At 65.2% G+C, this 13,439-nt stretch overlaps 2 protein-coding genes across 6 annotated transcripts in view; one reads left to right on the forward strand and one right to left on the reverse strand.

The window, feature by feature from the left end:
• RECQL5 (RecQ like helicase 5) overlaps positions 1-13,439 on the reverse strand; it is a 30,550-nt gene that overhangs the window by 3,048 nt on the left and 14,063 nt on the right. For 4 of the 5 annotated variants that reach the window (XR_008629293.1, XM_004615713.3, XM_055132412.1 and 1 more), the window contains exon 7: positions 12,385-12,464. Coding sequence is in view for 4 of the 5 variants with exons in the window: in XM_004615713.3 (XP_004615770.3) it covers positions 12,385-12,464 (80 nt within the window). In the remaining variant the exon portion in view is untranslated. Of the gene's footprint in view, positions 1-3,576; positions 4,127-12,384; positions 12,465-13,439 lie in introns of those variants that run through there. The other variant, XM_055132413.1, reaches the window with a different exon arrangement.
• Positions 10,388-11,004, forward strand: SMIM6 (small integral membrane protein 6). The gene has a single exon (XM_055132416.1). The coding sequence runs from the start codon at positions 10,388-10,390 to the stop codon at positions 10,565-10,567; it is 180 nt and encodes a 59-aa protein (XP_054988391.1). The 3' UTR covers positions 10,568-11,004.

Here is a 13,439-nt window from a genome sequence, read left to right on the forward strand (position 1 = left end):
GCCGCCCTGTTCCTGCTGCAGGAATGTGCCACCTGCCAAGGCCAGAGAGGGCACAGGAGAGGCAGGGCACAGACTCAGTGGCCAGGGGACGCCTGGCCCGGGCTCACTGGCCGACGGCCACTTCCCAGGGACGAGGGAGCTGGAGCGTGCCCGCCCAGACGCCTCCCTGCGTGAGCTCTGCCCGGCACAGTGCAGCTCCAGGGCGGGACCCGGCGGCCACCAGAGGGCACTGCTCCCGCCGCTCCCCACCTCCCCAGCCTGGCGCGCCCACCCGACAGACAGCCGACAGACGCCGGCCCCCAGTGTGGCCACAAGGCTGGCTCCCGCGCCCCACCCTCCGGGCCTGACTCACTGGCCCTCTGTGCGCACTCAAAGGCCCCATTGACAGCGCTGATGCTCCTGGGCTGCTCCGGGCACAGCCTGGTCGCCCGCCCTGCCCAGCCGCCCCCCCACCTCCTGCAGAGGGCCAGGTCGGGAGGGCGGAGCGGACCCTGGCAAGCTGGAGAGCAGCTGGTCCCTCCGCCGGGAGCCCAGGAACAGCCGGTGCCTCCCTGCCGCGGCCTGGCTGCACCCAAGTCACAGGGGACGCCCCAGCCCCCCCCCCCAGAAGTCTCTGGGGCGGGCGCTGCTGCTTGGGTGGTCGGGCCGCCCCCACCCCCCACGGGGTTTCCAGGGAGAGGCCGAGGGAGCGGAGGGACGGTGGGGTGGGTGGGAGACAGCGCCCAGGGCCCTCCCTGCTGGGGTGGGCAGGGAGGCAGGGGCCCCACCCTTCCTGCGCGGCTCAGGTGGAAGCTCCCAGGGGGCATCCCCGCCAGGGAGCCGGGCCGACCTCCTGTTTCATCAGCCCCGGCCAGGCCCAGCCCACAGCCCGCCCCGGGAGCAGGGAGGCGCCGAGTGGGGAGCTGGGCGGCTGGGCCGGGCCGGGCCAGAATCCCGAGCCCCAGGGCCAGAGCCCTGCAGGGATTCCCGCCGGTGCTGGTGCCGGCGTTGGCGCTGCCCCCTCCAGGGGCCGCCCCTGAAACCTGACACGAGGATCTCCAGGACAACTCGCCAGACTCACAACAGAGAGCCGCGGGCGGGCGGGCCGGGCTGCAGCTGGCTGTCAGCGCAGGCCAGGAGGCACAGCCTCTCAGCAGAGCTGGGACGAGGCGAAGGTGGCGAGGCCGGGGACCCCTGAGTTCCCAGGTAAGCGGGAGCCCAGGGAGCAGCCAGGACGCCGTCACCACCCTCCTCGGGGCACGGGGATGCTCGTGGGCGCCGTCTCTGAGCCCAGGGACAGGGTCACGGAGGGGCCTGCGCCAGCAGGGGGGGAAACCGGCTGTCCCTGGCGTGACGGGCCCCTGGGACCCGTGTGCAGCATGGCCCGGCCCAGGCTCTGCCCCACTCGCCTCCCTCAGTCCGCGAAACCCTCGTGCTCCCAAATCTCCCGGAAGGCAGAGCGTAACAGCGGCTCTGTGGGAAGGAGGGGACCCCCGGGACACAGGCCATGCCGGGGTGTAGGCGTGTGCTCCACCCTGGACGCTGACCCTGGCCAGAGCTTCTGTCCTCAGCCTGGGTCAGTCTCCACCCCCAGCCCCCAGATGCTCTCCCCCAAGGAAATGAGCCAGTTCCCCCGGAAAAACAAGGTCGAAGCGGTGTGGACTTGGCGAGTCGGGGGCTGGGGTAACTCAGACTGTGGAAGGGTGGCCGGGGGGTGGTCACCAGGCTCTCAGATGCCCCAGGGTCCCTCCAGGATGCAGGGATGGGGCAGAGCTGGGGTAGAGGAAGGGGCGCGTGTACACCAGTGCTGCTGGCGTAAGGACCCCAGCGCCGACTCCCCACCCCAGGTCCAGCCCAGGCAGCCGGGGTGGGTTGCGGGTTCCAGACAAGGGCAGAGGCGGCTGCGGCTGTGCCCATGAGGGCCTTATCAGCCCCCCACACACAGGGGCTCTCCCCGCCCCTCCCACGAGCCCACACTCGGGCACAGAGGCGGGGCTGTTCCCCCACTTGTCCGAGACGCGGCAGGACAGCTTCCCGGGTCGGCAGGCAGGAGGGAGTCCAGTTTGGGCGGCTGAGACAGAACCGCCAGGACCCCGCGAGGCGTCCCTGCCCTCCTCCCTTCTCAGGGGGCCCATGGTGGCGAGCCCCCGGCTCCCCTGCCCAGGCCACACTCAGGGCAGTGACTGGTCACCTGACGGCTGTGGGCTATATCGGGCACCAGCGTCAGCACCCTCTTGGCTCCGCTTTAAATAGCCCACTGGGAGCCCAGCCTGGGCGCCATGGAATGTGCCCCCTCCCCTCAGGCCCCGCTCGGCCCCTGCATAAATTCTAGCTGGAAATGAAAGGGGGGAAATCCCTCCTGAGGAGCAGGGGTGCACGGCGGGGGCGGCGAGCACACCTGTTGAGGCCTGGGACGCGGTCAGCAGCCCCGGGCGGGGGTCCTGACGCAGCGCCCACAGGGTGGCAGACTCTGGAGCCCCACACCCGCCCTTCCTGCAGACGCCGCCTCCTTCCTGATCGGGCCTGCGGGGAGCCCCGTCCCCCCACCCTGCCCCCAGCCCCGCCACTGCCCGGGTCATTAGGAAGAGCAGAAGACGTGCAAACTCCCCAGCACCCGCCTTCTAGCACCTTCCCTGGCTAAGGAGGATCTGTGGCCACACTGGACAGCCAGAGCTGAGCGCAGACCGGGGTAGGGGACAGGGACAAGGGGGTCCCTGGGAGGATGTCGGGGGTGGCAGGACGGGGGGGGGGGGGGCTGAGATCTGCGCCGCCCCTGCAGGGGCAGCCCGGCCGCCTGGGCTTGCTCTGCGCGGAGACGAACCCGCAGCCTCTCCCGTCTCTCCGTCTCGCCCCCGTGTCCAAAGGGGCAGCCCGGGCCTGTCTGCCCCTAGGAGTATGGGACATGGAATCTGGAAACCGGCCTCCGTCCTGGCCCATGGTGGGGTGGGGAGCAGCAGCATGAACACCCCAAGCAGGAGGGACACAGGCATGGGGGTCCACACCCCCAAGGCCATCTCCACCCCTCCCCGAGGGCCAGGAAGCGGCAGGGAGGGCGGAGGACAGGACAGCGGGGCGAGCGGTCTCACGCCGCTGAACCCAATCCAATCCGCAGCACCCCAGGGGGTCCGCCCAGCGCACCAGGAGTGATCCCTGAGCACAGAGCCAGGAGTAACTGAGCACCGCTGGGTACAGCCCCCGAACAAACCCAAACAGCGGGGCAAGACAGGGGGTCCGGCAGGTGGGACACGCCACAGGGGGGCTTCCTGCAAGCCCAGGATGACTGGAGCAGCAGCAGGAGTGGAAGCCCTTGCCCGTGTGGGGTGGGCAGGGGAAAGGCCCCACCTTCTAACAATCAGGAAATGGGTGGGCCCCCACACCAGAGGGGCTCACGCAGGGCCCACACGGCGGCGGCCCTCCCTGGCCGTGCCGCCGGCACCACCACTTCACTGGGCAGAACCTGCCTGGCTGCCCGGTGCAGCGGCAGTAATTAGAGCTGGTGCCCACCCTTGGGTCAGCGCTGCCCTGCAGGGCCGGCGCAGGCCAGGGGCCAGGCGCGTGCAGGAGCTCTGAGCTCTCAAGAGGTGCCGGGCCAGGTGGGCACAGCCCAGGGGCAGTAGCGGACACCCCGGCCGGTCAGGTCAGAGCAGCAGGTCGGAGAGAGCTGGGGAGGCCCCCAAGTCCTGTGTCATCACCGGGGCGGCGGGGACCCCCGTGGCTGAGGGAGGGACCTGCCTCGGCTCACACAGGGCAGCCCTGCCCCGGCCGTCCATGCCTTGCAGAGGGGCCCGGTCACACTGGCACTGCCACCTGGGCAGTGCCAGCTGGCGGGGCTGAGTGGGGGCCCCCTGCTCTGCCTCCAGCGCAAGAGCGGGAGGGGTGAGACCCGACAAACCCGTTCCGCGGGCACGGGGACCTGGGGCCTGCGCTCACCGTCGCCCGCCGGCCTCTCTCTGCCGCCCCAGCATGGCAGCCGCCGACCTGGACTTCGTGCAGGAGATGCGCGCCGTGGGCCAGAGGCTGCTGCTCAAGCTGCAGGGGCTGCCCCAGGCCGAGCCCGTGGAGGTGGCGGCCTTCTCCATCCTGCTCCTCTTCACAGGTCAGGGCGCGGGGCCCTGGCGGGGCGGGAAGCGGGCCCTGGCCCCCCAGCCTGGGGACAGAGGAGCCGAGCTCTGGCCAGGACATCTGTCCCCCGGGAAGGGACCCTTGGCCCTCCCCAGCCCCGTGCTCGGGGCCGGGCCCCCTCAACTCGGCTGTGTCCCCCAGGCACTGTCCTGCTGTTCCTGCTGATCGCCTGTAGCTGCTGCTGCTCGGGCTGCTGCTGCCCGGAGCCCAGGCCCAGGAAGGTCCAGGTGCGGCCCCTGACCCCCGCGTGACGACGGCGACGTGAGTGAAGAGCAGGCGGGGCGGGGGCAGCCGGCCCCGAGCCGGGCCCCGAACCCTCGCACCTCAAGACGCAGACAGGGCCCGTTCCACCGTCAGGTTCCACGCTCGGCCCTGCCGGGAACCCGGGTACTGAGGCCGCCAAGGACAGGAGTGGGGAGTCTGCCCACCGGGAGGAGCCAGGGCCCCCTGGATCAACAGCTGCGGGTGCCCCCCGGGCCACACGTCAGTATTGGAGGCCAGGGTCGGCGCCAGCCTCCTCTCCCAGCAGGGCTTTGGCTGGGGGCCAGGGGCGCTCCTTTCCCGGCCACTGCACCCAGGGTGCCCAGGAAAGCTGGAAAAACACTGGCGGGCGGGAGCATGGAGTCCTGCCCGCGTGAACGGCTGCGTGCCCACCCCCGGGCCCCGGCAGGCTCTGCACCCTGGCCCTGTGCCTCATTATCGGGGCCCAGGTCCTTGCCCAGCTGCTCAGCCACGCGCTCGTCCCAGCCACATTCCCGTCCCTGTGGAAAGGGGCTTCCGGGAGGCCCCCTCCCGGGGCAGCAGGCGAGGACACGCCCAGGACCGTGCGCCGAGCCCCTCCGCGGGCTGCTCCTGCAGAGAGCCGCCTCGCCCCTGCCCCCAGCCCCCCGGAGAAGGTTCCAGAGAGAGCTGCCGAGGAGGAGGGAAGAGGAGAGGGTGGGGCTCCTGCGGACCCCAGCCCAGAGAGTGAGGCGCCCGAGCTTCCCACGGGCCTCCCTGCTCTGGCTCCGGGGCCACAGAGGCTGCACAGCCAGGGGCAGGGCCCGGGCCAGCCGGCCTCCATCTCCAGCTGGCCGCGGGTGCGGCTCACGCAGGCCAGTTTCACTTCCTGGTGTCCACGGACCTGTCCGACGGGTTAGGCGTGGGCTGGAGCCCCGAAAGGGAAGTGCCTCTGTGCCCGAAAGAACCTGGCCGCACCCTCCGCCCAGCACACCCCGAAGGACGGGGCCCAGGTGATGGGGAGCTGAAACCTGCTGCCTGTGCGGGCGGCGTTCACCCCTCGCTGCCACCTCGCCGTCCCCTTTCTAGGGACGAGGACGTCGATAGCCACGCAACGTGCAAGCGGCTCAGAGAGGCTGGGGAGGGGGCTCCAGGCAGGCCCGGGGCCAGCTGGGAGGCCGGGCACAGGCTCTGCACGCAGGAGGCCTGGGCCAGACCCGGCACTTCAGGGTTCCCCGGACGGGAGGTGAACCCCACGCACGGAGCCAGGAGGGGTCCCCTGAGCGGGACCCAGCGGGACCAAAAGCAAAGCCGGCGGCAGAGCCAGCCTCAGCCCCTCCCCCTGACCACACCACGCCCAGGGCCCAGGCTCCCCTGACCGCTCTGGATCCCATCCCCCAACCCTGCCCTACACCCCAGACTTCCACAACCTTCCTGAGTCAGGGCCCACGGGGCCCTGCTAGAAGATGGACAGGGAAGGTGGAGGACCTGTGGCCACCCGGAGGCCTCCCCCCACCCAGACGTCCCTCCGTGTCCCGTCCCGCACCCCCGCTGCTGTTCTCAGGGCACGGCCAGCCGTCTGCCTCGTGTCAGGCGGTGCCTGCTTCTCCTGCAGCCAGTGCCGAGTGCCAAGTCCCAAGGGGATGTGGGAGCTGCCCGAGGGGGCCCACAGAGCCCCACCGCCAGCGTGCCCCCTCCAGCTGCTAGACCCTGTCGCAGCCCTCCGCAGCCCAGACCTTCGCAAAGGGGACGGGCATGGAGAGGGGCCAGTACCGGCCCAGCGCCGCCTCCTGCACGCCCATGGCAGAGACTAAACATGGCCCAGCAAGGCGGGTGCTTCTGGAGTGGGTGGCGGCGGTCTGAGGCCAGGGACCAGCAGGGGCGCGGCCAGGCCCCCTCCTCCCCCACCCCCTCCCCCGCCGTGGGCTGAGCCACGCCAGGGCCCCAGCAGCGGGAAGAGGGCGGCGTGGCCCGAGCACTGCTTCTCAGTGTGCTCGAACCAGCATTTCAAGGGCAGGGGTGCACCCGCCGCCCCGCGCCCCACTCTGCAGAAGCCATCGGTGACTGTGCCGTGTGACCCGGCTGGGCTCCCCTCAAGCCTATGGGAGTTACTGTCCATCACCGTCATTATCTGCGGTCACAGTCAACTTTATTTTTGCCATTATTCTGGGGGCCGGCGAGGGCCACACCCAGAGGTGCTGAGGAGGGGGGCACGTACCAGGGAACAAATCTCGGGCTCTACCCAGTCCGAGATGTATTTATTATTAACGTTATTATTAAACTTCTCCAGAGGTCTTGTTCTCTTGTCAATCTGTCCGAAGCCGGTTATCAGCCAGATCAGAGGAACCCGGGAGGGCAGGGGGCATGGCCTCGTCCCCGGGGCAGCTGGTGAGACACGGGACCGGCCCTGGGTTCCATCCCCAGAGTGACCCCTGAGTGCAGAGCCCGGAGGAAGCACTGAGCACCGCAGGGTGCAGCCCCCCCGCCCAAACAAAACCGAAAGCCAGAGCAGCCGAGCGAGCCCCCCACCACGGCCGCTGCGGGAAGGACGGCGGGTCGCGCTGGTGATGGGGGCCCACTGCAGCTCTGAGCCAAGTGCTCGCCCGTCACCTCAATCCTCTCTCCTCTCTGGTTTCTGGGTCACTGCGGACAGGGGCACCCCTTCTGCCTTCCCATCGCCTCGTCTTCTCTAGCCCACCTGTCTCAGTGTTGGCGACCCACTGCAAAGATCTAGCGAAGGCTGCTGGTGTCTGCTGGTCTCGTTTTAAAGTAAAAAAACACCCCCCCCCCAAATATTAGATACAGCTACGGCCCGATCCAGTGGTTCTTCAGTTACCAGGAGAACACAACAACAATCTGAGGCTGCAGTGAAGACACAGCGGGGAACACGCCTGCCTCGCACGCAGCTGCCCGGGACTGGACCCCCGGCACCCCATCGGGTCCCCCAAGCCCCACCAGGAATGAGAACAGAGCCACGAGTAACCCCTGAGTATCACTGGGTGTGGCCCTAAAACCAAACGCAAAACAAACAAAAAGACAAAACCCCATTCATTTAAAAAGACACGCAGGGCGCGAGAGAACGGGGTGAGGTGCTGGCCTTGCACGTGGCCCATCTGGGTGCCCGAGCACTGCCAGGAGTGATCCCTGAGCACCATTGGTGTGACCCAAACCCCTCTAAATACACGTACAGGGGTGGATACGGGCAATAGGCAGAGCGTGTGTCTTGTAGGTATGTTGGATTCAACCCCCTGCAGTGCCTGGTATGGCCTTAGGGGGCTCCTGAGCAGAGCCAGGCACAGCCCTGGTGACTTAAAGAATATACACACGCACACGCACGCACACACACACACACACACACACACAGGCATGTGTGCACACGCATGCACACACACCTATACTCACTGCAGCACAACTTCCAATAGCTGACACCTGGGAACAATCTGAGTGACAGTCATAAAGTCACACACAGACAGTCACACAGTTACACATAAAAATATGTGGGGGCCGGAGCGACAGGATAGTGGGGAGGGTGTCTGCCTTGCATGCGGCCAACCTCGTTTGATCCCCAGCGCCCCACGTGGTGCCCCAAACCCCCCAGGAGCGATCCTTGAACCAGGAGTAAGCTCTGCACACCGCTGGCGTGGCTTATAAACCAAAACCAAAACATTGTGCTCTGGGGCCAGAGAGAGCGCGACAGCTGGGTGTGGGCCTTGCAGGCAAGAGGCCCGGGTTCAGTCCCCAGCACTGCGGATGGAACTGGGGAGCCGTGACAATGAAGCCCATCAGCGAGGAAAGTACTGGACGGTCCCCCTCACACAATCCTCGGGAAGCAAACCAAGGCACAGGCAAATGCAAACACACCCTTGGACCATAGACGTGAGGTCACCAGGGGGAGGACGCTGGGGGCTGAGGAAGGGAGAGGGGCCCCGTAGGCCATGGCAGGGGGACACTGACACTTAGAGCATGAAAATGCACCCCTACACCACGGCGCGGCGAGCCAATGTCAACTTCGTACAAAAGCAGGAAAACTCCAGCAGAGGAAGGAGCCGTAACAGCTGGACCTTTCTCTGTGTGGGTTTTAGTGGCTAATTTTGGTTCCTCTGAAACAGAACAAAAACTTAAAAGACAGCTGCGTGGAGATGTGTGAAACCCTTCTGGGTCTGTACAAACGCTCAGCTGGCGTGTCTGTCTCTGCTCTGACAGTGGACAAATGGGCGTTTATAAGAACAGTCACCCTGGAGCGACAGTACAGCAGGTATCTCCCTCGCACACAGCCGGCCCGTTCCATCCCCGGCATCCCATGGGCCCCTTAAGGACCACCAGGAGTGATTCCTGAGCGAAGAGGAGTAAGCCTGAGCACCGCCGGGTGTGGCCCGAAATCCGAAAGGAAAGAAACATCTGCCTGCTCGAGGACTGTCCTGACTCCATGCGGGCTTCGTGGTTCAAACCCATCGGCTGTGCGGCCATGGGTAGATACTGGGCCTCTCTGGGCCTGTTCCCCAGCTCTGAAGGTGGGGTTTTGGAGGTAAATGCTGCTGCATTTTTAAGGAAATGTCAGGCGTAATTATGTAATTATGAGTACAAGGCAACCATCACAAACAGGTTCGGGAGCAAACAAGTGTCTCCTGATAAGTGTCCGCCCACCATGGAGCGGAAGCGTGGCCAGGCCGCAGCTGGCCGGTGGCCATGCCTCCTGGAAGGCGGTGCCAGGTAAGCCCGGGTGCCACCAAGCGTGGCTGCTGGAGGCCTTGCTCATCCCCCGCCTCCCGGGGCCTGGTGGCGGCCAGTGTCCCCTGCACCCTGTACTGAGCGGCTGGCAGGGGGCGGCGGGGGCACCCTGGTGGGAGCTGTATGGCAGCAGCACCCCGCCCCCGCTTCTGAGCAGACCCAGCACAGGAAGTGGCTAAGGCTGGGCTGGGGCAGGCCAGATACCGCAGAGGCCAGGCCGCCTTCCCCGGGAACCCGGGCCGCGATGGCGATAAACACTCGCACCCAGAAACCGGTTCCAGGAGGAGTCGGTCAGACCTGCGGTTAATCATCCACCCGCACCCAGGACACGGAGCCTGGGTGCAGCTCCGGCCCCACACTTCCCGGTTCTGGGCACTTTCAGGTCGCCGAGGCAGAAGGCGGGGGGCGGGGGGCACCCCATGGAAGGCGGGCAAGTGGCAGGGGGCTTGGGCCCTGAATCCAGCCTCTCTGCCCACCTCCACCCGGTCTGACTTCTCTCGGCGGCTCCACACAGGTGCCCTACGTGGCCCCCAGAACCACCTGACAAAGGGCAGAAGGCAGCCAAGGGGGGAGTGTGGCCGGAAGGGAACGCGGTCGCCAGGCAACGGCCCGTCTGCCTTTGTCTGCGCTGGGGACAGCGGGGTCTGGTCAGGTGCGGCCAATGCAGCCACCCCCCTGCCCCACAGCCTGTCTCCGAGTCAGGGAGCAGATCCGGACCCCAGAGTGTGGAGCCCGAACGACCGCCCACCCCGTCTCTCTCAGGACACAGGAGCACTAGGGCCAGACCAGGTGAGGCCCGCCCTGCTGCCGCACCCCTAACTGCCCTTCGTGGCCGCGTGTCCGGAAGCAAGGCCATAGCCCGGCTTCCAGAGGTCTCCAAGAGGGGAGGGGACCAGGGACCACCCGTGACGTTTGGCCAACCAGTGGGGGGGCTGCTAAGGCCGCCCTGAGGCTCTCAGAGGGGTGCAGTGCTGGGGATCGAACTCAGGGCCTTGGGCACATGAGGCCTGTGACCTGTGCTGTCTCCCTGTCGCCCTCCCTCCTCAGGGCCCCTGCTAACTCTCAAAAGGCTCCTCTAACGCGAGCCACCTGGGGAAGGAAAACGGGGCTGGGGAGGCCCCTAGCACGACCGTTAGGGGCACGGCTGGAGACTCAGGCACTGGGGAGGTGCCAGGGCCCCTCTCCCGGCCTGTCCACGGCTCCTGCTGGAGGTCTGGGGCCCTGACCCCTGTGCCCCACCCCCGCACTCTTTTGGGGATGGCCGCGGAAGGGGCAGCTGGACGGAGCAGGAGGGCTGGGGCCTCTGGCGCTCAGGGCTGTCCCCTGTTCCCAGGCCCACATGGATATCCTGACAAAGTACAGGCAGATCTGGAATGAGGAGTACTGGCAGAACCCCTGGGACGAGGGGAGCCTGGCTGTGATCGTCTTATTCATCGCCATGATCCTATTTGTCGTCTTGTTCGCCGTCATCTTTGGGACCTTCCCTCTGCTTACGAGTGACAACTGTGACGAGCAATAACTGGCAGCGGACACGCAGGGAGCCAGCTCTCCCCCCGCGCCCCTTCTCCGAAGCCCTGTGACAATCCGCAAATACATGGTTTCCCGGGGCTCTGACGGGCATCTGTCTTCCTCACGGACAGTCCGCCTGGGAAGCGGGGACGGGTCCCTGGGCTCACAGCTATCCCCCGGGTCCACTGCCAACACCAAGGAAGCGATGAACGAACAGAAGGGGCAGCGCCGCGGGTACCTCCAGCCCAAAGATGCCAGGTCGGAGCAGCGCGAGGCCTCTGGGCCAGCCCCCTCCTAATCACACTCAGATAAAAGCCACTGCGAACAAACAACGCTCCTTCCCCAACGCACTCGGGGAACGCTGTGGGTCCGCCCCATCACACGGACCCCACTGACTCCCTGCTGGTCTCCCATGCTTCTGACCCGGCAACTCTGTATGGAAAAGTACCCGCGTTGATTGTTACCCGCCCTTGGAGCAGTGGGTCCACATCTGCCTGGAAACAGGGCAAGTCGCAGAAAAAGGGGACATGTCGGGAGCGGGGGGAAGGGCTTCCCCACACACTGGGCACTATTTGTGCAACTGAGAAATTTTCCCCTAGGGCCAGAAAGATAGCACAGCGGGTAAGGCACTTGCCCTGCATGTAGCTGACCTAGGTTCGATGCCCAGCACCACACAGGCAAGGGGCCCCTGAGCCTTGCCAGGGGTGATCCCTGGGTGCAGAGCCAGGAGTAACCCTGAGCATCGCTGGGTGTAGCCTTAAAATAAACTGGAAAAAAAAAAACAAAAAAACAAAGACACTTTCTCTTTTCCTCAAAGAGCAGTTTTGAAGGCAGCTACATGGCAGTGCCCCAGTGTGTGCCAGGGCCTCATGCCCTGGTATCTGGAAACTTTCCGCAGCAAACGGAAAGGACGGGGTCCACCCCTGGACCCCTGCCCTGGCAGAAGCAAGAGGAAGAAAAGCAGTCACGGTCCCTCTCAAGCCCCACAGACTGATCCCGGACAAGACCCCAGCAGAACCGGTGGCAGCAGAGGGGACTGACAACGACATTCCAAGGGCGTTGGGCACGTCATTCCAAGGCCTTGGTTCAAGAATCCTGGAAGATTGGTTTGGCAACACGCTGCACTCAGGCCCGAGACAGGTTCCGGGGGCCATGGCGGTAGGTCCAGGTTCCACGGACAAAATCCCTGTGCTCCCGAGAGAGGAGGCCGTGGGCAGGAGGTGCCTCAGCCCGGGAGCCACTTCCTGGTGGTGGGGGTGAAAGGTGGGGAGGAGGCGGGCGCGGCAAAGCGACCCTCCAAGGAAGAGCCCCTGGTTTCTAGAGCAGAGCCCCCAACACCTGCCCAATGTCACTTCTTTGCCCTCAAGCGAGCAGGTGCCTCTGCGAATGGCCAGTGGCCGCAAGCCTGGACCCCCAGTTCTGGGCGGTGGTAAAGTCTGAGCCTCTGCTGGCTGGAGCCCCGAGGGCCCATCACAGATGCCCAGGACTCCGTGCCTGCCTGGAACCTCACACAGTGCTCACTGCTGGTCAGGCCCAGGCCCTGCCCTGCCCTGCCCCAGCCTGCTGGCCCTCAGGCACAGAAAGCAAAGTGGACCCTCAGAGAGGGTCGGGGATGACTGAGCGTGGGTAGCTCAGACAAGTCACACGCGGACGCCAGTCATTCCACCACGGGGGAAGTGCGGCATGAGTGCTCCCCCTGCTGGTGTTTCTGGGGCGTCAGGCAGGGAACGGGAGGCCTCCCTCCCTCCACTCCCAGGGGGCCTTGGGGAAGCAGGGCTGCCTGACAGCTCTCAAATAGTTCCCGCACAAACAGAAGCAGACACTCACCCTGATTCTTCACAGAAGGCCACCAGGGCCTCGAAGGCCAGCAAAGCAGCTTTGTCAGACGGTTTGTTCCCCCTCTTTTCCTGGTGACAAAAATAAACACACACACACACACACAAAGTCAATAAGCAAGAGTTCCGGTGGGCATCCCTTGCACCCCAAAAGTGTCGAGGGAGAAAAATGAGAAATGGCAGAGCTAATTAGACATCAGGATTCCCAAACCTGGCCACACAACAGAATCCCTGGGACTACACAGGAACACTGAATGTTCTGGAAATGGACCTTCTGGGAGTTGGTTCCTTAAAAAGTTGCTTAGGCCAGAGAGATGGTACAGCGGGTAGGGCGTTTGCCTTGCACACGGCTGACCTAAGTTTGATTCCCAGCATCCCGTATGGTCCCCCGAGCCCACCAGGAATGATCCCTACGTGCGGAGTCAGGAGTAAGCCCTGAGTACAACCATATGTGACTCCAAAAAAACAAGACAAAAAGAGTTGGCTGAGGAGAGGTAGTAGAGCAGGGTGCTTGCTTGCGTGTGACAACTTCATTTCTATCCCTGGTGTCCCATATGCAAGTATCACCAATGTGACCCCTGAGCACCGCCAGGTGTGGCGCCCCCACCCCTCAGGAGAAGTGCATCAGGGAGGCCTCACAATGCCCATGGATGGCACCTGGGAGCCTGTAGGGTGTGATATGTCAACAGTGAACACATGCAGAGTGTGCACGTGGGAGCTCACACATGAGACGGCATGCACACGCCATGGGTGTGTGGGGCGGGCACCAAAGGCTAACCAGTCACTTCTGAGCACCAGCACTGCAGCTAGCTGCCTCTCAGGCCTGTCAAAGCGTGCTCTGGAAAAGATGAGCCCCCCAAGGCAACCAAAATGAAAAACTCAGTGGCTGAGATCTCACTTGGACAGGGGCGTGCTGGGGTGTCTGAGACAAAGTGCCTTTGTGGTCCAGCCGTGCCAGGGGCCGCCAGGGCTACTACCTGGCAGTGCTGAGGCTCGGAACTGGGGCACGGCTTATTAAGGCAGGTACTTAAGCCGTTAAGCCATCTC

The sequence above is a fragment of the Sorex araneus genome, chromosome 3 (assembly GCF_027595985.1).
Source record: "Sorex araneus isolate mSorAra2 chromosome 3, mSorAra2.pri, whole genome shotgun sequence".
Taxonomy (NCBI): domain Eukaryota; kingdom Metazoa; phylum Chordata; class Mammalia; order Eulipotyphla; family Soricidae; genus Sorex; species Sorex araneus.

Bases quoted from the DNA above. Each gene is read 5' to 3' on its own strand.
- SMIM6 (XM_055132416.1), top strand. From the start codon at position 10,388: ATGGATATCCTGACAAAGTACAGGCAGATCTGGAATGAGGAGTACTGG.